This window comes from Rutidosis leptorrhynchoides, chromosome 5, assembly GCF_046630445.1.
Source record: "Rutidosis leptorrhynchoides isolate AG116_Rl617_1_P2 chromosome 5, CSIRO_AGI_Rlap_v1, whole genome shotgun sequence".
Taxonomy (NCBI): domain Eukaryota; kingdom Viridiplantae; phylum Streptophyta; class Magnoliopsida; order Asterales; family Asteraceae; genus Rutidosis; species Rutidosis leptorrhynchoides.
The window spans coordinates 107,167,181-107,191,371 of record NC_092337.1 but is presented as its reverse complement, the minus strand read 5'-3'; the positions used below and the strand labels follow the sequence as shown (position 1 = coordinate 107,191,371).

General features: G+C 35.9%; 1 protein-coding gene and 1 non-coding gene across 2 annotated transcripts; both read left to right on the top strand.

The window, feature by feature from the left end:
- The first annotated feature begins 2,038 nt into the window (after positions 1–2,038).
- On the top strand, positions 2,039–6,374 carry LOC139847700 (vesicle transport v-SNARE 13-like). Its single transcript, XM_071837425.1, has 5 exons — positions 2,039–2,132; positions 4,344–4,402; positions 4,490–4,678; positions 5,816–5,986; positions 6,071–6,374. The coding sequence occupies exons 1-5, from the start codon at positions 2,039–2,041 to the stop codon at positions 6,218–6,220; spliced, it is 663 nt and encodes a 220-aa protein (XP_071693526.1). The 3' UTR covers positions 6,221–6,374.
- Positions 6,375–6,907: 533 nt separating this feature from the next.
- On the top strand, positions 6,908–6,980 carry TRNAA-UGC (transfer RNA alanine (anticodon UGC)). The gene has a single exon. It is a non-coding gene; the product is annotated as a tRNA-Ala (tRNA).
- The last annotated feature ends 17,211 nt before the right edge of the window (positions 6,981–24,191 follow it).

Genomic DNA, 24,191 nt, shown 5'->3' with positions numbered 1-24,191 from the left:
ATCTGATAAATATATTTAAATATATAAACGACTATATTTAAGTTATATAATAAACGTGTATAGATTTTGGAAGTCATTTTGGGTCAAGTTGACTTTTTTTGACTTTTGCATATCGATCTCGAGTATTAGGATTGTGATACACTACGACTTGACCTAAATTGTTAGACTGATATTGACCAACATATAAATATATATATTTAATAAAAGGTTCGTGAATCCGAGGCCAACCTTGCACTTGTTCAGTGCCGTCATATGCATAATTACTACGAAATACAGAATTGTGAGTTTCATTTGCTCCATTTTTAAATGCTTTGGCAATATATATTTTTGGGACTGAGAATACATGCGCTGTTTTTATAAATGTTTGACGAAATAGACACAAGTACTTAAAACTACATTCTATGGTTGAATTATTAGACCGAATATCGCCACTTTTTAGTTTGGTAACCTAAGAATTAGTATTTATTATACAACCTTCATGCTGGAAAATGGCATGGAGCCGTTATAATGGCCATAATTGACGCGAATCCTAAAGGTAGATCTACGGGCACTAACTCCCCTCATACTGGAAAATGATATGCTTTAGTAATTCGAATTTTTGTATATTAGCTGCGCGCTATATACTGAGGAATATTCTATATGCATGTTGTTAAGGTCAGTTACCAGGTGTTCACCATATGAATGATTTTATCTTTATGCAGACGAGAGGATTCTGTTTATAAATATGAAAATCTTGTGGTCTATTAAAATTATGGAAATGATTGATTATGATATACTAATGAACTCACCAACCTTTTGGTTGACACTTTTAAGCATGTTTATTCTTAGGTATGAAAGAAATCTTCCGCTGTGCATATACTCATTTAAAGATATTACTTGGAGTCATTCATGACATATTTCAAAAGACGTTGCATTCAAATCATTTGGGTTCAAAAAGATTGTTGATAGATGAATGACAGATTAGTCAATCATATTTGGGAAACATGATAGTATTATTGGTATGCATATTTGTAAACTTTCGTTGAGATAAAAGTTGTCTTTTAAAAAGAATGCAATGTTTGTAAAATGTATCATTTAAAGGTCAGAATCTCGCAATGTAATCAACTATTGTGAATCGTTTATAATCTATATGAACGGGTCATTTCATTTTGTTCCGCAAAAAACCCTAATTTCAATAATGAGATGCCAAAATCACATATATGTAAATCGCGAAATCATCAGCCTTGTGGGTAAAATCATGATTAGTGGCGAGCATTTTGAAAGAAAGCTAGGTTTTTCTTTAGTGAATGTGGTGAATGAAAGTGAATTTGTGAAACCCTAAATTGAATTTTGAAGAACCCATGTTTTCTATTTTTCATCCCGTCCTTTTTCCTAATGTCTAGGGGTATTTTAGTCTCAATATTGCTAAATTTGAATATTATGAGGTCATAATCATGATACGAAAATTTCAATTGTCTAGATTCAAAGGTTAATTAGAGATGGAAGGTTAGGATTAGTTGTTTTTTTGATAAGATGACCTATTTTTATATTTTTATGTTTGTTATTATATATAGTAGAGAGTAGAGATAGAGATTGAAATTTTAATTTTATGGGTTTAAGTTTTGTTGTTTTTGTAGTCTGTTTTTTAATGTGTGGAGTATAGATTTCTGAGAGAGAAATCATATTGTTACCAATATTCTTTTCTTAATTTATTTCCTTTAAAAAAAATAAAAAAGAAAACATGGGGCTCCGTCAACGTGCCGTCGTTAAATCAGTTGTTTTCCTTTTTTTTACCCATTTTCTGAATTTTCAATTTCAATTACAACCAAAACAAACGCTACAGAAATTCAATTGAAATTTGCCACATCGACGCGACCACCGTAGTCTTCCAAATTCGCCGACCATCTGAACTCTTTCTGATCATTTTCAGGTTCGTATTATGTATATACACGCGTTCAACGTTTTGTTGGATGATTAATCTATCAATCCGTTGATCTAGATTTTGATTATAGTTATTATGTCTTGATTTTGTAAAATCAATTTGTAGTTTTGATCGAAGATGAGTGAAAAATTTGAAGGTTTCGAACGCCAATACTGCGACCTCTCTGCCACTCTGTCTAAAAAGTGTACATCTGCCAGTTTACTCGATGGAGGTGATTCAAAACCCTAATTTTATTCACAATAATAATAACTGTGTAAATCTGTCTTGATGTCTAGTGGTTTGAAATCGTTAAAGAAGGTTGCTTGACAATGGCGATTCAGATCAGAATTCAATGGGGTCCCAAATTTTTTTCTAGTAGTACTAATCTATTCGAATGCTAGTTCAGTGGTTATTTACCTTTAGTTCCAAAAATATGTGGGGTCCGAGTAGTTAAATTTATGGTGTAAAACTATAAATTCTAAAAATATACGGGGTCCTTCAGTTAAATTTAGTGGTGTCCTATACAATTTGAATATTATTTTGTAATAAAAATTTTCGAACTAGTGGTGTGTCCCGTGACCCCACTGGCTTCTACTTAGATTCGCCCTTGTTGCTTGACCTCTCTGACCTTTCTTTATGAGTACAAAAAAGAACAGTTTAAGGTCACTATAACTATGCTATAGCATAATTTGTCGAAATTTCGAGATTAATGGATAACAATATCTTGAGATAAGACTTTCTATGTTATAGCCCGTTAGCTAAGCTATGATTAATGTTGGGATGGTATTTATGATTTTTGACTAAAATCTGTCAGGATTAATTCCCGGCTTCATTTATTAAACACAACAAATGTATAACTGTACAAAATATCAATTTCTGGGTTGTCCGTTCCACCATTCGTGATAGATGACTCCGTGTGTGGGTTAAATGGTCAGGAATAATTTTTAAATGTGACCTAAATACCACCTTAATTTAACTATTGGTAAAACAGTTGGCTGTCTTAGGAAGTAATATGTACAAGATGTGAAGTTTGAGCATCCTACATGAAGATGTGATAATTATTGTTTGAGCAACTAAACGTAATAATTTAAAGGCGTATGTGGGTATGAGATTGCTAGAATTTAGTGTTATGGGAATAGACTATGTCATTGTTCTGCCACAACGATAACTGTCCTATTAAACAATATCTTATTATTTATATAAAACACAGAAAATCGTGGTGTACATATGTGATTTATGATTTTGATGTTATTAGAAGGAGTTTGGGCAATATAGGATGATGCTGATCGGTTTGAGGTGATGGATGGTCACTTTAGATGATCAGTTGATATATTTTAAGCTATTCAAATTATTGTAGTAGTTTATCTTTTGTTTTTGGCATGGTCAGATTTGGATATGGCCAAAGTTGTAGATCCTTCAAATTTACTTTGGGGGCTGTTTACTTTTTTTTTTTTCTCATTAAGATCGATATGGATAAAGATGACATTATAGATATGGTATGACTCTATGCATTAATCAGTGAATAAACATTCATGTTTACTTTGTGTGCTCAATAAATCGTCTAAATGATAAAAGTTACTACTTTACTCTTAAACGAAATAGTTGGCTGCTATTAAAATCCAATTTTAAGTCAAAACTAAAACAAAACTCCCTCTTTTGGATATCAAATACACTATATTATTTTTATGGTGATTAAATGCACCTTTAATCCCCTCCAAATTGTTCCCTCTTTTGATTCTGTAGCATCTTGTTAGGTTGTTAGCGCTCAACAAACAGGATGAACATCATTCTTGCTTCAACATTGTCAAAACCTAGGCACTTCCAAACCAAAACACTTGGGAATAAATACTTCATATTAGATTTTCTGTTTAACATCGCTGATTTTGTCCATTAATAATTGAATTAAAAAATATACAGTTAAATAGTAGATAATTTTGTCAAACAAAACTCCCAAATTGAAAACCTAAAAACACTTGCCTGTAAAAAGGTAAGTTGAAGAGACGGGCACAATATTTCTCTTGTACTGTTGAACATCTACTCATTCGATTGGAGGAAAAAATTAAGATAAACATAGACATAAGGCCCACAAGATGAAAGAAAGAAGATAAAGGTGAGGGTAGTTTTGGGAGAAAAGTAGCTGTATCCAAACAAGTTAGCTTTTACAGGTGACCGAAAAAGCAGTCTAGTCAGCACCTTCAATTTATTAAGTCCCAAGTAAACATCATTTGTGGTGGCCGAATAAGATGTTCCCTCAATCCAGCCCAATAAGTAAAAATTAAACAGCCCCTTAGTCGATACTTTCTTAGTAGAATTCTTCTCTCTATTTTAACAAACATTTTCACGATATCAGAAGAAAAGTTGCAACCTTTGTGGGGCTCAATGATGTTTATATGATATTAACCAAAATGAATATTATATTGATGTTTATTAACTATTTCTATAGAGCAAAAGAAGCAGAAAATCTCTGAAGTAAACGCTGGAATTGATGAAGCTGAGGCTCTGGTATTATATTCATTTATTTTTGTTGTCCCATAGCTCTTCTCATGTACATTTAAATGGTTAATTGTTATATTGGCTTTGTTAATTCAGATACGGAAAATGGATAATGAAGCAAGAAGCTTGCCGCCAAATGTAAAAGCTGTGCTTCTTGCAAAATTAAGAGAATACAAATCGGATCTTAATAATCTGAAGAGTGAAATAAAGCGAATTGCATCAACTAACTTAAACCAGGCTGCCAGAGATGAATTGTTGGAGTCAGGAATGGCGGATGCAGCTTCCGTATGATTGCTAACTTGCCTTCATATATATATATATATATATATATGAAGGGGCAGGATCAATGGGGAAGTAACCAATCGGGGGGAAACAAAATATTTTTTTTTTTTCTTTTTTTTTGGAATTTTTTTTTCAGGCATCATGATCACACGAAAATATGAACATTTAAAAAAGGCACTTCGTGATGAATGTTATTATTTAGGCGGGAAAACGATCGACAAAAAACACATTCAAGATAATATTGATCGTGAAGAATGTTAACGTTTTTTACCTTCGTGTTTTGTGAAGTAAAATTTAGCCTGATTTAGGCTGTATTCTCGAGATTTATTTAGGATGGAAAGGAGAGGAGATTGATAGATTAAAAAATAACAGCGATTCTCGAGTTTTAAATTTTAGCGGAAATGAGAGGAGGGGAGATGATTAGGAAGTATATTACCTTTATATTTTGTCACCAAAACTCTCCGCCCATATTTGGACGAATTGGGAAGGATAGTAAAACATTCTCATCCCTTTTTTTCTCCACTCTTTTCCGCTAAAAGAAAAACTCGAGAATACAACCTTAGGGTTTAGGGTTTGGTGTTTTGGGTTTAGTCCCTAAACCCAAAACACCAAACCCTAAACCCTAAACTCTAAACCGTTCGTGTTAAAAACTCAATCTAAATCCTAAATCTAAACCCTAAACCTAAACCCTAAACCCTAAATTTCTAAAACCTAATGTCTAAACCCTATAAACCCTAATATCTAAAACCTCAACATACGCTCGAAAAACACGATAATTGTTATATATTACTTCTTCGAGCGTTTTCCCGCCAAAATAAAAACATTTATCACAAAGTGTCTTTATTAAATGTTCATATTTTCATCCAATTTTAAAATGTTCGTGAACAAAGTTTTTTCAAAAAACGAAAAAAAAAAAAAAAAAACTTTTTGCTTCCCCCCGCTTCCCCCCGATTGGTTACTTCCCCCCTTGATCCTACCACTATATATATATATATATATATATATATATATATATATATATATATATATATATATATATATATATATATATATTGGTATGATCAAGGGGGAAGTATATATATATCTTTTTACTTATCAGCATTTTTATTATTTTATATCTATGACCAACAAACGTGACAGGTGTCGGCTGACCAAAGAGCAAGATTATTAATGTCAACCGAAAGATTGAATAAATCAAGTGACACGGTTAGGGATAGTAGAAGGACCATGTTGGAGACTGAAGAACTCGGTGTTTCACTTCTTCAAAATCTTCATCAACAACGAGAGTCTCTCTTGAATGCCCATGGAAATGTAAAAAATTAAAAAAATACCGAATTTTCACTCTATATTTCGTAGTTTAATATTTCGTAATCATTTGGATTTTGTATATTTCAGCTTTATGGAGTTGATGAGAACGTTAACAAGAGTAAAAAGATAATGACCAATATTTCAAGAAGGATGAATCGAAACAAGTGGATTATTGGCTCCATTGTCGCCTTACTTATTTTCGCCATCATATTGATTCTGTACTTCAAGTTGAAGTAGCTACCTGAATGTTGGCGTTGGTTACTTCCTCCCTTGATTGGTTCTGTTTTTTTCTGCAAGTGTGTTATTTATTGTGGTTTTAAGATATTTTTCCCAATGTTAATCTGTGTGTGGTTTTACATATTCTTGAAAAATAAGTTGTTTTGCATGTCTATTTTTGTTCTGAAACTCCTGGAGACATTATAAGAATATGTATCATGTGAATACAATGAAATTGTATGTATTGGCTATATTCCTAGATCGAGTAAATGAGTCATGTAGAACGGTTGAAAATAATTTGTTGAAATTGTATGTATTGGCTATATTCACCAATCTGATTCATAACCGCGCTACCTTTTCGGACCTTTATCTTTTTCACCCCAAAAAACATCTTGGGTGTGACTAAAGAAATTGTCTGATTTTTCCATATACAATACATATGACTATACGAGTAAATAAATGAAACTGGATCCTTTCAGGTATCCGGAATTATGAAAACATTCTAAGTTTATTTGTCAATCTGATCATTGGCCCTCATAATGGACTCAAGTTTTGAAAGTGATGATCAACAGCTTAGATTACAGTAAAACTACGTATTTTGTAACCATTGTTAATTAACTAATGGAAAACATATACTTAGATAACTTTATTTCTTTATATGGTTCATTTAGTAGGTTTAGGATCTTGAGTATAAAAGATGAAAACGCAGGGGATGTAGCTCAAATGGTAGAGCGCTCGCTTTGCATGCGAGAGGCACGGGGTTCGATCCCCCGCATCTCCATTTAATTTATTCTTTTGGTTTTGGATACCATTTAGCGTAGACTATTTAGCTTGCTTAGTTACGAAGGGCTTGAATTTATTAATCTTGAAGGGGGACAGTTACGGAGTTACATTATTGTCTACTTATTTGATTATATATTTAGATCCTCTCCGAGAGAGGATGAATTCCGATTTTTAGATGTATGAAACTATCCAGTTGTTGCATAAGAATCCTTAGACGATAATCTTGAATTAGGATTTGTCTTAGCAAAGGCATGTTTTTTAAAGGTCCAACCTAGCTAAAACATTGAAGGCAACCAGTATGTTACTTCGCCACTACTCTTACTACGTGTGGCTTTTGGTTATTGATACATATGCTCTGACCACGTTATAGTGATAATGAATATTTTAAAAATAATTGGAAAACTACTTTGCCTCTAAACAAATTTGGTTCTCTAGTTGATTATGATGAACTTTAGAGACTTACATCAATAACCTTAAGTTAGACAAATTGGACCCTTTTTCTGTAAGTTGGCTTTTAGCTTGCGCGTTAGAGCATAAGGGGCTACATAGTTCGTACTCTGCCGTGTGATAGTTATTGAACAAATTTTGAACTGTAAGTTAGATAAATTAATGGATGAGAACACTGATTGAGTCACTGGATTTAAGATGTCTTATGTTTTGAATTGTATTGAAGCTTGGTGATTGTTGGAGAAATTCTTGTAACGGGTATATATATATATATATATATATATATATATATATATATATATATATATATATATATATATATATATATATATATATATATATATATATATATATATATTGGAATATTATTTTATTATCTGATATTTAAATATTTGATTATATATCATTGTCACATATCTTTAGACACATACATTATTCAAAATTTCTTAAATTTAAATACTTAATTCCTTAATAAATTAAAGTAAGTAACTTTATTTATTGTATATATAATTAATTTATAGTTTATTACCCGGTGTTGCAAAAGTCGGCTATTGGCCGACGCGTCTTGGCTGAAAAAATGGTTAACGGTAAAAAGTCAGTGAAAGTTGGATAAGTCGGTCAAAGTAAAAAAATATTGTATTTTTATTTGTAATCTATAGTTTCTATTAAAATCCTATAACGATAATTTCATTATTAGGCTAACTTATTTGTTAAAAAAATTAAAAAGAAAAAGAAAAAAAAATTTAAGCCCTTAAGGTGATGTCATTAATCTAATTAATTACTAATTAAATTAAATTTACTTATTTATTTATTTCATGTTTTTCAGAAAAAAAAATCAACTCTCATTAATTATCAATTAGATCGACAAAATAAATGTTACAACGATAAATCATATAAATAGTTATATATGAGATATATTGCTGTATTAATCGAGGGCTTTTACCTCAGTTACAAAATGTATCTATATATAATATACACATAATTAATAAATGTAAATAAAATCTTAAAAACCTGAGTTAAGTTGCAAGACTTCTTGTAGGTCAATAGCTGATTTATTAACCAAGTAAAATGTAAAAGAGTAAAAAAAATGAAAATGCTGACCAAGGTAAAAAGTAAATAAAATTATCAGCGCATCTTATCTATAGGATCATACAAATCTCTTAAATGATAATGTCATAAATAAGGAATATTTAAGCTTGAAAAAAATTCAAAAAAAAAAGATTTTTTTTAAGCCCTTCATGATTATATCATTAAAATAATTAGTTATATTTAATAAAAATATTAACATGTTCATTGTATATAATATATGAAGCATTATGTACAACCTTATGATAAAATACTATCATGACCATATGTACAATATTTGAAGCATTCTGTACAACCTTATGGTAAAACATCTTCATGACCATATGTACAATATTTGAAGCATTATATACAACCTTATGACAAAACATCACAATGACCATATGTACAAACTTTAAAACAAATGTACAATATTTTACATAACACCACATGAACACATGTACAAACTTTGAAGCATATTGTACAACCTTCATATAATAATTGGATTTATTTTTTTTTTTATAAAAAAATTAAAGAGACATTTGTTATTACTAATATATTACGAGTATTAAAAAAATAAATACTCAATTTTAGAGCAAAATTTATTATTATTATTATTATTATTATTATTATTATTATTATTATTATTATTATTATTATTATTATTATTATTATTATTATTATTATTATTATTATTATATGGATTCTCTTTACGGGATTAATTACGCTACATATCTATACGAACCACATGTCTCAATAAAATGTTACTATAATGTAAGCTTTTATGACAAGAAAAATTGGAAGAATGTCGTGGGAGAATAAATGTAGTTCATTTATTCTGACCAAGTTAAGTATATTACGAAGTAATATGTTTGTAAAAACGACAAGTTACTTAGGCGGAATCTGTAGTTCCACGGGACATTAAACTAAATGACTTTAACATTTACGTTCACTTAATACCTAAAACATCATTGTGAAACCGTTTCTTTAACAAACCCGTAATTTCACGGGTCATTTCACTAGTATTGTTAATAATTGTTAAACATTCATCTTATTGTAAATATAGTTTATATGTTAAGATTCGATTTCTATATAATATTATATATAAATATATATTTAGTATAACTTTTTTAAAAAGTCAACGTTGGTCAGCGCCCCACGCGTTCCCGTTATGTCCCTGTCTCGACCGACTTGTCCTCCAAGGTCCCGACCGCAGCGTCCCTGACTCGCGTCTTTTACAACCTTGTTATTACCTATTAGTTGTTATCCAACAAACTCGTAGTTTCACGGGTCTTTCAATTAGTACGTAGTACGGTATTCAGTTATACAATTATACAGCTAAATGGTGTTTAAAATTAGGGAAATTGATGAAACACACTTTAAAAAAAAAAAGAATCACCCTTTCTTAAATTTTTTGTATCAAAATACACCATGCGTTCACCCGAACTCTCACAAATTCTGTGTGAACTCGCTCCAAGCCACAATCTTAGTGCATGCCTGGTATTTTTTTCGTACCCGAGCATTGAATTTGCACCAGTTCACAGACAAATGGTGCGAACACGAGTTAACGCAAGACCATGACTTAAGTGTTGACCAAGATTTTTTGATGCGTATCTATGCATTGAGTTTGCATCGAGTATATGGAATGCATGCATGTCCACTTTTAAAACTAAGATGGCAAAACAAACGGGACCAAACAAACGATATGTCGACGAAGCAAGAATAATTCATGTGTTTCTCCAAAACACTTGCTCCATTTAACAGGGAATATATTCCGGATAAATTATCACAACTAGACACTGCAGTACTCCACATTAATTGACATGGAACATTTTCTGAGAACGAGTAACTGAATGCAAACCTTAAGAAAACGTAACCAGTTGTTTCTTGACAAGATTTTCTACTTTGGGCCGTTATATAACCAACCGACAAGAATATGAAATTGTTCCAGTAACGCCATACTATTCCTAGCTAAAAATGAAGTCTACACTTCCCTATTCCCTATATGAATGATAGTATCTCGTTTTACAAAATGCTACAACGTATCAGTTATCATTTTAATGATTATTTTGAGTTATATGTGGTCGTTTAGTCTCGACGACCTCACATTCATAGTCGTTGGGTCTCACGTCGAATCAAACTTTAGGTTAGAACTAGTCCGGGATCCGGCCCGCGCGATGCGGCGGGGCTTTCGGCGTAACGTAGCGTTGTGTATTTACAGAGGGGAAAACAGCCCATGTGTTAAGCGCCGTTTTAGATGTCGTTGTCTTAAGCATTTTTTTTTTAAAAGTGTTCGTTTCGAACGTAGTTAGTTTCGTTTTGTTCATAAAATTTTTTCGAGTGTAACGGTGCTGTCGGAAAAATTTAACTCTCGGCGAACAGAAAGATACGGGCTGTTGTTGTATTTAGCGTTTTTTTAAAAAGTGTCCGTTTCGAACGTAGTTAGTTTCATTTTGTTCATAAAGATGTTTTGAGTTTAACGGTGCTGTCGGCAAAATTTAACTCGCGGCGAGGAGGAAGTTATGGACTGTCGAAGTGTTTGTGTGGTAGTTATTTAATAGAATAATGAATTTACGTGTTTTACGCTTGAGGAATTGAAGGTTGTAATCCGGCCCGCGCGATGCGGCGGGGCTTTCGACCTGCGTATTCATACTTAACGTAGCTTTATGTATTTACAGAACGGAAAACAACCCATGTGTTTAGCGCCGTTGTAGACGCCGTCGTCTTTAGCGTTTTTTTAAAAAGTGTCCGTTTCGAACGTAGTTAGTTTCGTATTGTTCATAAAATTCGTTCCAGTCTAACGGTGCTGTCGAAAATATTTAACTCGCGGCGAGCAGGAAGATACAGGCTGTCCTTGTGTTTAGCGTTTTTTAAAAAGTGTCCGTTTCGAACGTGGTTAGTTTCGTTTTGTTCATAAAATTATTTCGAGTCTGACGCTGTTGTCGAAAAAATTTAACTCGCGGCGAGCGGAAAGATACGAGATGTCGTTGTGTTTAGCGTTTTTAAAAAAATTGTCCGTTTCGAACGTAGTTAGTTTCGTTTTGTTCATAAAAATATTTTGAGATTAACGGTGTGGTCGGTGGAATTTAACTCGCGGCGAACAGGAAGATAGGGGTGTCGAAGTATTTGGGTAGAGTTTTTATTTTAAGTAAGAGAATTTATGTTTTACCCCCTGAAGTTTGATGTATGTAACATCCCGTTTTCCCGTACATGTCTAAAGGTACATACTTAATCGTTTGTACGCTTACAATTCGTTCTTTATGTGATGAAATGAAATAATTTGTGTTGGTTGATGTGTGAATATATATATATATATATATATATATATATATATATATATATATATATATATATATATATATATATATATATATATATATATATATATATATAGAATATATGCATATATAAGCATATGCAAGGGCTTTTGTTGACGTTAAGTCATGTGAGACTTAAAGATGAACTTTAGACGTGTATAGGAAGCGAGAACGAAGCGTACAAGTCAAATAATTAATTGTTAGTTTGTTGCCGAGAAACTGGTCAGGCCACGGCTAATGGCGCGCCGCGATGACCATTGCCGCGACGCGTCACCTCAAGCAAACTAGAGTCAGGAGGCATGCTAAGAAGGGTCGAATTTTCCTTTATATGTCGTGCCGCGGGGAAGAAGGTCGCGCCGCGACCAATATCTAGAATCTGAGTTAGGAGGAGTTTAAACAACTCACATTTGTACGTTGTTCGACGCGCCGCGGCAATCGGGGTCGCGCCGCGAGGTTTCTGGCAGGCTGACTCCGAATCTTGTTTAATTTAAAAGAGTTTTAGGGGTAGTTTGGTAATTTCGCGTGTAGATCTGATGAGAGCATTTAATCTCCACCACTTATCCACTTTATTCATTTTCATTTCTATTTTCTTTCTCCATTTACTCTCAAAACATAAAACCCAATTGATTTCTAAGTGAGATTTGAGAGTGAAGATTTGTGAATCAATCCTTGGAGCAAGAATTAAAGTTGTTCTCCTCGTTCTTAGCTACGAGTGGATAGTGTTGGTAAGTCTTAACTCCGTATTTTGAGTTTTAGTTAATTTATGGCTAGGGTTTGGCCATTAGAGGCTTGTAAGACCCATTTGGGGGTTAAATGGGTGAACTTGGGTTATGTTGATGTAAGGAAAACCCAAATGACTATAACCTAGGGTTTGGTCTTGTGAATTGAGGTTGTAAGTGTCAAATGGTGTTGTTAGTCACTATTACACTTTTAAATTGATGAAAGAATTGTTAATGAGTTTAGTTTGACTTGATTTGTGAATCTAAGTGTTAAAACGGATCAAATGAGTAATGGTTGACCTAATTGGGCGAAATGGGTATGAAATACCCTAAGTCGGTGTTAGTTAAAGTTAGTAGACTTTGAATAACTAACTTTAGTGATTAAAGATGAGTCTTGGCCATTTATGGGCGATTTTGGTGTAGTTGAGTTATTTAATGCAATTGGGTCATTAAATGCTCAAGTGTAAGTATTGTGATTAGTTCCACAAGTTGTGTATTGAATGTGTACTTAATGTATTAGGTACGTTGCTTTGAAGTTTCGGAAGTGCATAATCATCATCTTGGTATTAAGGTGAGTCGAATAATTATGCGTGTACGTATATAATGTATTTATTTATGTAGTATGAATGTGGAAGTGTCGCGGTGTTCAAGACACCACATTCTAAGTAACAAGTGGTATTGTTGCGGTGTTTAAGACACCACTCATTGGTTTGATTGACATGTGGTATTGTCGCGGTGTTTAAGACACCACATTGTCATGGGAGTGGAATTGTCGCGGTGTTCAAGACACCACTCATTGTTTTGATTGACATGTGGAATCGTCACGGTGTTTAAGACGCCACATTGTCATGGGGGTGAGTTAGTCATGGTGTTCAAGACATCACCTGGGGGATTAGTGATTACGCGGTGTTTAGGTAACACTAAAGGATGTTATGAACTCCGACGGTCTTTTACGAGTGCCGTTACTTTGTACGATTGGTAAACCATGGTTGTGTGAATTTTTGTTTAGCATATTAAATTGTGAACTATATGGTATTAATGTTGCTAGCTTATCGTGAAATGCGGATAGTAGTTTATGCATGATGTTTGCATGGTTGTCGAATTGCTAGCTTGTATGCGATATTGTGTTTGTGAATTGCAAGTAAGTAGGTTATATATGCATATGTATAATTATTGCATTCACTAAGCGTTAGCTTACCCCTCTCGTTGTTTACCTTTTTAGATGCAGGTGCGGAGAAGGAAAAGGGAGTTGTTGGATACTAGTTCCCCATATTGGTTTTGCGTTGAAGTTTTTGAAGTTGGCCTAGTGTTTTGGGTAGTTTAGCCCCAAACCACGCTCGAAGGGTTGTTTGGTTTAAAACTATCAATGTGAATGGGTCAAACTTGTATTACATTGTTAAGGGCCTTCGTGCCATTCGTAAACATTTAACTTGTGATGTTGTTAATGGGTTATATGTAACCATTTAAATTTGGCGCTAACGGTTTATCATTTTAAAAGAAAAAAAAATTTATCGTATGGAATACGGGTTGGGTTGTTTCAAGTGGTATTAGAGCATGGTCTAAGGGATTTAGGCGACTTGAGATAGGTGCCTAGACTTAGACTTTATTGTGTGTGCGCTTTATGCGGGACTTGTAGGACTTCGGGTCGGATTGAGAATTGTTAGTGCATAGGTTTATGTGAACTAACCTTGGGCTATTTGTTTTGTGTTGTATTTGCAATCATCAAGCGATATAGACGTTGTACTAGTGAGTTAATTCGATGTGCTCGCGTAGTAATGACTAGCTACCATTATTACGGGTGAAAATTGTGGCAAACAAGTGATGTACGACGATTGTTGAGCAAGATGGGGCGGTAATGTGTATATGTATGTGTCATGTCTTTTCGTTTCGTTATTTAACCTCTTCCGTTTTATAGAATGAAGATGAGAAATGGACACGACACCGATAATGGGGGCAAGAGCGAGGACCCCGAGTTCACGGCCAAAGTTGAGGCCATTTTGAAAAGTCATCATGCGTCTTTCCTGAAGATGTTAAGAAGATGTTTCTAGATACGATTGACGAGCAATTAGTTAACGTAGTAAAGGAGCAAATTAAAGTTGTCCTTCAAGAGGACAATGTTGGGAGACGAGACTTTTTCTATAAGAATTTTAAAGATGCTCAACCTCCTACTTTTGAGGGCAAACGGGACCCACTTAAGAGTGCCCGGTGGATCTGCGACATGGAGGGGGCTTTTCATACTTGTGAATGCCCTCTTGATAAAAAGACGAGGTACGGTTGTAGCATGTTGAGGGGCGATGCCAAGTTACGGTGGGACGTGAAGATCCAAGTTTATGGTGAAGAACAATACATGGAATTCACTTGGGATGAATTCAAGGAGGAATTTTTCGACGAATACCGAACTTTGGCCGATCTTACAAGGCTTAAGGACGAATTACGTTCCTTGAGGCAAGGGTCGATGGATTTGAACACTCTCAAATCCGTTTTCTTGTCCAAGACCCAATTTTGCCCGGAGTATGTCGGGAATGATAAAATGTTGAAGGAAGACTTCTATCGAATCTTGAATGATAGTTATCAAGAAAAGATTAGTGTAAACGTGGTGAAAAGCTTCGATGAGTTGTTCAATATGGCCAAAGGTTTTGAGGCGCTCGTGTTAAGAAAGAGTGGCTTTACTTTTGGCAATAGGAAGTTCGAAGCTACAAGTCATTCGAACAAGAAGAGTAAGGGTGCAACCGAGAGTGTCGGTAGTGTGAAGAAAAGTGTTCCCGGAGAGTTTCATTATTCTTGTCACAATTGTAGACGAAAGGGACATATGGCCCGTAATTGCACCAACCCTCCTTCTACAACCAAACTCACTTGTTATAATTGTGGTAAAGAAGGGCACAAGAGGTCGGAATGTCCCAATTTGAAGAATGATCATGTTAAGAAATTAGAGAAAGCGGCGGGTACGGCTAGGGGTCGCAACTACTTGATGACGAATGAAGAAGCCAAACAATCTAATGAAGTCGTCTCAGGTACTTTCATGGTTAACTCTAGTCCGGCACGTATACTTTTTGATAGTGGTGCTAACTTGTCGTTTGTGTCTCCAAGATTTGTGCCTAAGTTGAATAAACCGCTAGCTAAGTTAAGTCATCAGGTAGAAGTCGAAATAGCGGATGGTAAAACGGTGCTAGGGGCTTATGTCTGTAAAAATTGTAATGTTGTGTTTGGTACCGAAACTTTTGAAATCGATCTCATTCCGATGACTTTGGGTGATTTTGATATTGTTGTTGGTATGGATTGGCTCGATCGTAATAGAGCCGATATTGCATGCCATGATAAATTCATTCGTGTGAAGACCCCAAGTGGGGGAGAGTTAATTATTCATGGCGATAAGCGAAGAAGACTTGTGCCGATATGCACTTTTGCACGGGCACGTCGTTTCCTTGTTAGTGGTGGCATGGCTTTCCTTGCCCATGTTGTTGATACTCGTGATGAGCCACCACCCATTTGTGAAATTCTGGTGGTAAATGAATTTGAAGACGTTTTTTCGGATGAGTTACCTGGTATTCCGGCGGAAAGACAAGTTGAATTTCGCATTGAGTTGGTTCCGGGGGCTACCCCCATTGCTAAAACTCCTTATCGTTTAGCACCGACGGAAATGCAAGAGTTGTTAAATCAAACCCAAGAGTTGCTTGAAAAGGGTTTCATTCGCCTGAGTTCCTCGCCATGGGGTGCTCCAGTTTTGTTTGTGAAGAAGAAAGATGGTAGTATGCGGATGTGTATCGATTATTGGGAGTTGAACAAAGTGACGATCAAGAATCGTTATCCATTGCCTCGGATTGACGATTTGTTAGACCAACTCCAAGGTGCAACGTATTTTTCTAAGATTGACTTACGGCCCGGCTATCACCAAGTGCGGGTCCATGAGGAAGACATAGAAAAAACGGCGTTTTGAACTCGTTACGGGCATTTTGAATTTATAGTCATGCCCTTTGGTCTTACGAATGCACCGGCGGCATTCATGGATCTTATGAACCAAATGTGCCAACCTATGTTGGACAAGTCAGTAATTGTGTTCATTGACGACATACTTGTTTATTCTAAGAGTATGAAGGAACATGAGCACCATTTGCGTGAAGTATTGAAGACGTTGTGGAAAGAGAAGTTATATGCTAAATTCTCCAAATGTGAATTTTGGCTAAGGGAAGTTCAATTCCTTGGCCATATTGTGAATAAAGAAGGTATTCAAGTAGATCCTGGGAAGATAGAAACGGTGAAGAGTTGGGGAAAACCGACTACGCCTACGGAAATTCGAAGTTTTCTCGGATTGGCCTGTTATTATCGTCGGTTTATCCAAGACTTTTCTAAAATTTCTTATCCTTTGATGAAATTGACTAGGAAGAACGTGAGGTTCTACTGGGAAAACGAGCAACAAATTGCTTTCCAATTATTAAAGGAGAAATTGTGTCAAGCTCCGGTGTTGGTATTACCGGAAGGGATTGAAGATATGACGGTTTATTGTGATGCCTCATTAAATGGAATTGGGTGTGTTCTAATGCAAAGAGGTAAAGTCATTGATTAAGCCTCTCGACAATTAAAGGAACACGAAAAGAGATACCCGACTCATGATCTTGAATTAGCAGCGGTGGTTCATGCGTTGAAAATTTGGCGCCACTACTTGTATGGTGTCAAGTGTAAGATTTATTCGGATCACAAGAGTTTGAAACACCTCTTTGACCAACGATATTTGAATTATCGTCAACGTAGGTGGATGGATGTGGTAAAGGATTATGATTGTGAAATACTTTATCATCCGGGTAAGGCGAACGTGGTCGCGGATGCGTTAAGTCGAAAGAGTCAACATCCGGCAATACGAGTAGGGTCGTTACGCATGATCATTACTAACGATTTTCTTGTAAAGCTTGGTGAGATTCAAATAGAAGCGTACGTTCACAACAAGCATGAAGAGTGGATTGTGGGGCAAACGGAGTCTATTACTTTAGGCCCGCACGGCTTGTTATCTTTTCAATGAAGAGTGTGGGTGCCTAAGATAGGTGGTTACCGACAAGTGCTACTTGATGAAGCACATAAGTCAAAGTATTCCATTCATCCGGGTGCAACAAAGATGTACTATGATTTGAAGAAAGAGTATTGGTGGCCCGATATGAAACGTGATGTTGTTAAGTATGTTGAACAATGCGTCACGTGTTTGCAAGTCAAAGCCGAACACCAAAAGCCGTATGGTAAGTTACAACCATTGGAAGTCCCGAAATGGAAATGGGAGCACATTACCATGGACTTCATTACCAAGTTACCAAAGACGGCGAGAACCCAATATGATACGATTTGGGTGATAGTTGATAGACTGACGAAGAGTGCTTTGTTTCTTCCCATTCGGGAAATGATATCGTCGGAGACTTTGTCCAAGTTGTTTATCAAGGAGGTGATATCGAGACATGGGGTTCCTATATCTATTGTTTCGAATCGAGATACTCGTTTCACGTCTCGATTTTAGAATAAGTTTCATGAAGATATGGGTACTCAATTGAAAATGAGCACGGCGTATCATCCTCAAACGGACGGTCAAACTGAGCATACGAACCAAACGTTGGAGGATATGTTAAGGCCGTGTATTATTGATTTTAGTGGAAGTTGGGACGAGCACTTACTATTGGTGGAATTCTCGTACAATAATAGTTACCACACTAGTATTGGAATGCCACCTTATGAGATGCTTTATGGGCGTAGGTGTCGAACTCCTATTTGTTGGGGTGAAGTGGGACAACGAGAAATTAGGAGTACCGATTTGGTCCTAGAGACGAATAGTAAAATTGAGATGATTCGGGCTCGACTTAAGGCGGCGCAAGATAGACAAAAATCTTATGCCGATAAAGGAAGGAGACCGATTGAGTTCCAAGAAGGTGACATGGTGATGGTTAAGGTTTCGCCATGGAAAGGTGTTATTCTGTTTCGAAAGCGGGGAAAGTTAGCTCCTCGATTTATTGGTCCTTTCAAGGTTTTGGCATGTGTTGGTGAGGTTGCTTATAGACTAGAATTGCCCGAAGAGCTTGCGGGGATCCATAACACGTTTCATGTTTCCCATCTCCGTAGGTGTCTTGCGGATGACTCGACTTGGGTGCCGTTAGATGAGATTGCGTTGAATAATAAGCTAGAATATGTTGAAGAACCGATAGCCATTCTTGATGAGAAGGTTAAAATGTTGCGAAACAAGGAAGTGAGAACCTTCAAAGTGCAATGGCGACATCGAAAGGGTTCCGAGTTTACATGGGAATTTGAAGAGTTCGTTTTGGTTTATCTTCCGGCTTGTCATGCGGCTTGGATCGCGAGGACGCGCTCCGATTCAAGTGGAGGAGAGTTGTAACATCTCGTTTTCCCGTACATGTCTAAAGTTACATACTTAATCATTTGTACGCTTACAATTCATTCTTTATGTGATGAAATGAAATAATTTGTGTTGGTTGATGTGTGAATATATATATATATATATATATATATATATATATATATATATAGAATATATAGAATATATGCATATATAAGCATATGCAAGGGCTTTTGTTGACGTTAAGTCATGTGAGACTTAAAGATGAAGTTTAGACGTGTATAGGAAGCGAGAACGAAGCGTACAAGTAAAATAATTAATTGTTAGTTTGTTGCCGAGAAACTGGTCAGGCCACGCCTAATGGTGCGTCGCGATGACCATTGCCGCGCCGCGGCACCTCAAGCAAACTAGAGTCAGGAGGCATGCTAAGAAGGGTCGAATTTTCCTTTATATGTCGCGCCGCGGGGAAGAAAGTCGTGCCGCGACCAATAGCTAGAATCTAAGTCAGGAGGAGTTTAAACAACTCACATTTTTACGTTGTTCGTCACGCCGCGGCAATCGGGGTCGCGCCGCGAGGTTTCTGGCAGGCTGACTCCGAATCTTGTTTTATTTAAAAGAGTTTTAGGGGTAGTTTGGTAATTTCGCGTGTAGATATGATGGGAGCATTAAATCTCCACCACTTATCCACTTTATTCATTTTCATTTCTATTTTCTTTCTCCATTTACTCTCAAAACATAAAACCCAATTGATTTCTAAGTGAGATTTGAGAGTGAAGATTTGTGAATCAATCCTTGGAGCAAGAATTAAAGGTGTTCTCCTCGTTCTTAGCGACGGGTGGATAGTGTTAGTAAGTCTTAACTCCGTATTTTGAGTTTTAGTTAATTTATAGCTAGGGTTTGGCCATTAGAGGCTTGTAAGACCCATTTAGGGGTTAAATGGGTGAACTTGGGTTATGTTAATGTAAGAAAAACCCAAGTGACTATAACCTAGGGTTTGGTCTTGTGAATTGAGGTTGTAAGTGTCAAATGGTGTTGTTAGTCACTATTACACTTTTAAATTGATGAAAGAATTGTAAATGAGTTTAGTTTGACTTGATTTGTGAGTCTAAGTGTTAAAACGGGTCAAATGAGTAATGGTTGACCTAATTGGGCGAAATGGGTATGAAATACCCTAAGTTGGTGTTAGTTAAAGTTAGTAGACTTTGAATCACTAGCTTTAGTGATTAAAGATGAGTCTTGGCCATTTATGGGCGGTTTTGGTGTAGTTGAGTTATTTAATGCAATTGGGTCATTAAATGCTCAAGTGTAAGTATTGTGATTAGTTCCACAAGTTGTGTATTGAATGTGTACTTAATGTATTAGGTATGTTGCTTTGAAGTTTCGGAAGTGCATAATCATCATCTTGGTATTAAGGTGAGTGGAATAATTATGCGTGTACGTATATAATATATTTATTTGTGTAGTATGAATGTGGAAGTGTTGCGGTGTTCAAGACACCACATTCTAAGTAACAAGTGGTATTGTCGTGGTGTTTAAGACACCACTCATTGGTTTGATTGACATGTGGTATTGTCGTGGTGTTTAAGACACCACATTGTCATGGGAGTGGAATTGTCGCGGTGTTCAAGACACCACTCATTGTTTTGATTGACATGTGGAATCGTCGCGGTGTTCATGACACCACATTGTCATGGGGGTGAGTTAGTCGCGGTGTTCAAGACATCACCCAGGGGATTAGTGATTACGCGGTGTTTAAGTAACACTAAAGGATGTTATGAACTCCGACGGTCTTTTACGAGTACCGTTCCCTTGTACAATTGGTAAACCATGGTTGTGTGAATTTTTGTTTAGCATATTAAATTGTGAACTATATGCTATTAATGTTGCTAATTTATCGTGAAATGCGGATAGTAGTTTATGCATGATGTTTGCATGGTTGTCAAATTGCTAGCTTGTATGCGATATTGTGTTTGTGAATTGCAAGTAAGTAGGTTATATATGCATATGTATAATTATTGCATTCACTAAGTGTTAGCTTACCCCTCTCGTTGTTTACCTTTTTAGATGCAGGTGCGGAGAAGGGAAAGGGGGTTGTTGGATGCTAGTTCCCCATATTGGTTTTGCATTGAAGCTTTTGAAGTTGGCCTAGTGTATTGGGTAGTTTAGCCCCAAACCATGCTCGAAGGGTTGTTTGGTTTAAAACTATCATTGTGAATGGGTCAAACTTGTATTACATTGTTAAGGGCCTTCGTGCTGTTTGTAAACATTTAACTTGTGATGTTGTTAATGGGTTATATGTAACCGTTTAAATTTAGTGCTAACGGTTTATCATTTTAAAAAATAAAATTTATCGTATGGAATACGGGTTGGGTTGTTTCAATGTAACTTTTGTAAGTTGGTTATAGTTGAGGAGAGAAAAATGGAAAATGCAATTGTGAAAGAAGTTGGGGGTTGTTGCGTTTTGCCCTTAAGGGGACGACCAAAAACTGCACGGGGGTATATTTAGAATTTGCGTAATACGCTTTCAGATTGAGGATGATAATGGAACAAGATTTGACAAAATTTCACAATTATCGAAATGAATATGGTTTAAAGAGTCTATTGTGATAAGTTACAATGCATAAGCATTTGATAATTAAACCAGATTTGGACTTGTTAAATCCGTCATTAAACTTACATGCAAATCATATTTTTGTGATATGCAAATTGACTTCCCATGATGATCTAGCATAAAATGGTCCAGGGAGTTCGGTTCATGCAAGATTAACAATAAGAGGAGGATTTAAGGGTTCCTTGAGTTTAACTCTCCGGTTTGAAGTACCGTGAGTAACCATCATACGAGATGATGATCTCAGAAAGGGTAGTTGAACATGAACCACCATCATTCGGGTTTGCCGGAGCTTATAGCTCAGTTGCGGCGTTAGGGTTTATGTTGTAGCAACGTTACCTGAAACCGCAAAGAGTGTTAAGTAGCTGTTCCGGTTGAAGGGGGTTAGCTGAAGTACTAAATGAATGATATCCTTAAGAGTGGTTTTTGGTGAAATAGAGACGATTCCGAATTGTTGATGTTTTCAGCTCAAATTACATCTATTTATATGTGTGAGTTTTTGTCCCTTAATGCCACGTAAGGGGACAAAAAGACATGTTTGTACCACGTTGCTTTGACCTTGTCCTTTTATTCCATAAAGCTGCAAAATGTGCTGTCATTATTTTAGTGCTGCCCTCTTATACCCTGTTATCCTTTCTCAGCCGCTATGCAGTGTCAGGGTCGTACCAACCTGCCACAATGTCCTTTCTGCTTTAGTGTCACCATCGTGCAGTTCTGGCCTTGTGTGCACTTTATGGGTGGCGCACCTCATGGGTGGTGCCATATTTAAACTGCGCGATCGACGTCGAGGGCATATCGTTAAGCTTTGAACAGCTAGTATGTGAGAAACACATAAATATAGTGTTGCACAATTATTGTGGAGTGATGCGTGCCAAAAGGCATTGCGAGATGGATGTGCAGCTATGCGCATCATTAAGTCCCCCCAATCTATATTACGCGCAATTTATTGCGCGTGATGTAGAACTCTAATCATGATATAGGGTGCGCTAAATAGGTGCATTTAATGCTAGGATGGGTTTTCCAGCTTGTCGATCTGGCAGATATGGAAGACTGTCAACTCAACCGTCACCTTCGCACATTTACTGTTGCCTGTCAGTTTTAATTCAGCTAGATTTGCGATATGTGTACGGCTGCGACACATTTTCCCTTTTTCCACGTTTTCCATTCAAATTTTTCCCTATAAATAGCCATTTTAACTTCTTCATAAAATCTTTACTGCCTACACATCTTTTCTCATCTCTTTCCTTTGTACATTCGATTTGACGCCTTTACAACTCGCTTCACTTGCTTCCTTTTTCGACCATCAGGTTAGAGCTCTTGTACCCATACCCTTTTATTCAAAGCATTATGTCTTCTTCTACTTCTGTTACCGAGAGCAAAAATGTTGAGGAGATCTCTTCTGTGATTACTGGTGAGGATCTAGAGGAGATCATGAGGGATTATCCTCCCTTTTATGAGTTGAAACCTATCGTCCCTAGTGAAATGCCCCGTTCATATACAATATAAACGATTCACAATAGTTGATTTCATCGTGAGGTAATTGACCTCTATATGATACATTTTACAAACATTGCATTTGTTTTTAAAAGACAAACTTTCTTTACATCGAAAGTTGACGGCAAACATACTATTTCATAATACCTCCAACTATAATTGACTTAATAATAATCTTGATGAACTCGACGACTCGAATGCAACGTCTTTTGAAATATGTCATGAATGACTCCAAGTAGTATCTCTAATATGAGCAAATGCACAGCGGAAGATTTCTTTCATACCTGAGAATAAACATGATTTCAAGTGTTAACCAAAAGGTTGGTGAGTTCATAGGTTTATCATAAAACAATAAAATTCATCATTTTGATAGACCACAAGATTTAAATCCTGCATGGTACAAATGGGCCCGAATCCTATACCCACCTGTAATGTACATGCGATATCTTTTAAATACAGTACACATTTCTCGTGTACGAAATCATCTTTCATAAATCTTAGTAACCGTACACATATCTTGTGCACAAAAATAACATACACATAACTTGTGTATAAAATCATTCTCTCGATACATAACATTCACTTTTCATTGCTTTCATAGCTTGGCTTGGTAACCGACCTTAACATATTGTAACGACCCGACCAAATCGTCATTGACGGCGCCGCTACTTAGGTCCCGTTGCGTGGTCATAGTCCCTATATGAGACGCGTTTGACCAAAATTATGTCGCATTCATTTGAAACGTGCATGACTTGCAAAGTTTAGTTCACCAAACGGATCGACAACAAGTTTAAGTTTACAAAAGTAGTAAAGTACAAATGAAATATCTTGCGACATAATTAGTTTAAAATCACAGTTGCTATAAATAGCGTAAGTATGTAAACAATATGTTTGAATCCAAAGGTGCTATCACTAGCGTATGCATGTATGTATGCTTGACCCCAAGCAAGTATGAGTGTACGCGGAAGCATGTATCAAATAGCCAAGTATGAACCTGAGAAACATATAGAAAACTGTCAACGAAAAACGTTGGTGAAATCATAGGTGTATTAGTAAATGTTATATTTTGAACCACAAGATTTAGTATTTCCATAAATTGATCATCCAAAAGTTGCATTCCAAAAGTTGGTTCGCGAGCACCCAATTATCAAGACTTAACGTTTCCTTCCATAGAACCCCATCACAATAGTGTTAGAACATACACTGTTTCCCGAAAATATATTTCATCCGTAGACGGTAG

Excerpts from the sequence above, each read along its gene's own strand:
- LOC139847700 (XM_071837425.1), top strand. The coding sequence starts at position 2,039 with ATGAGTGAAAAATTTGAAGGTTTCGAACGCCAATACTGCGACCTCTCT. Across the intron at positions 4,679-5,815 it reads GAATGGCGGATGCAGCTTCC|GTGTCGGCTGACCAAAGAGC; the intron begins GTATGATTGCTA and ends CAAACGTGACAG. Across the intron at positions 5,987-6,070 it reads TCTTGAATGCCCATGGAAAT|CTTTATGGAGTTGATGAGAA; the intron begins GTAAAAAATTAA and ends TGTATATTTCAG.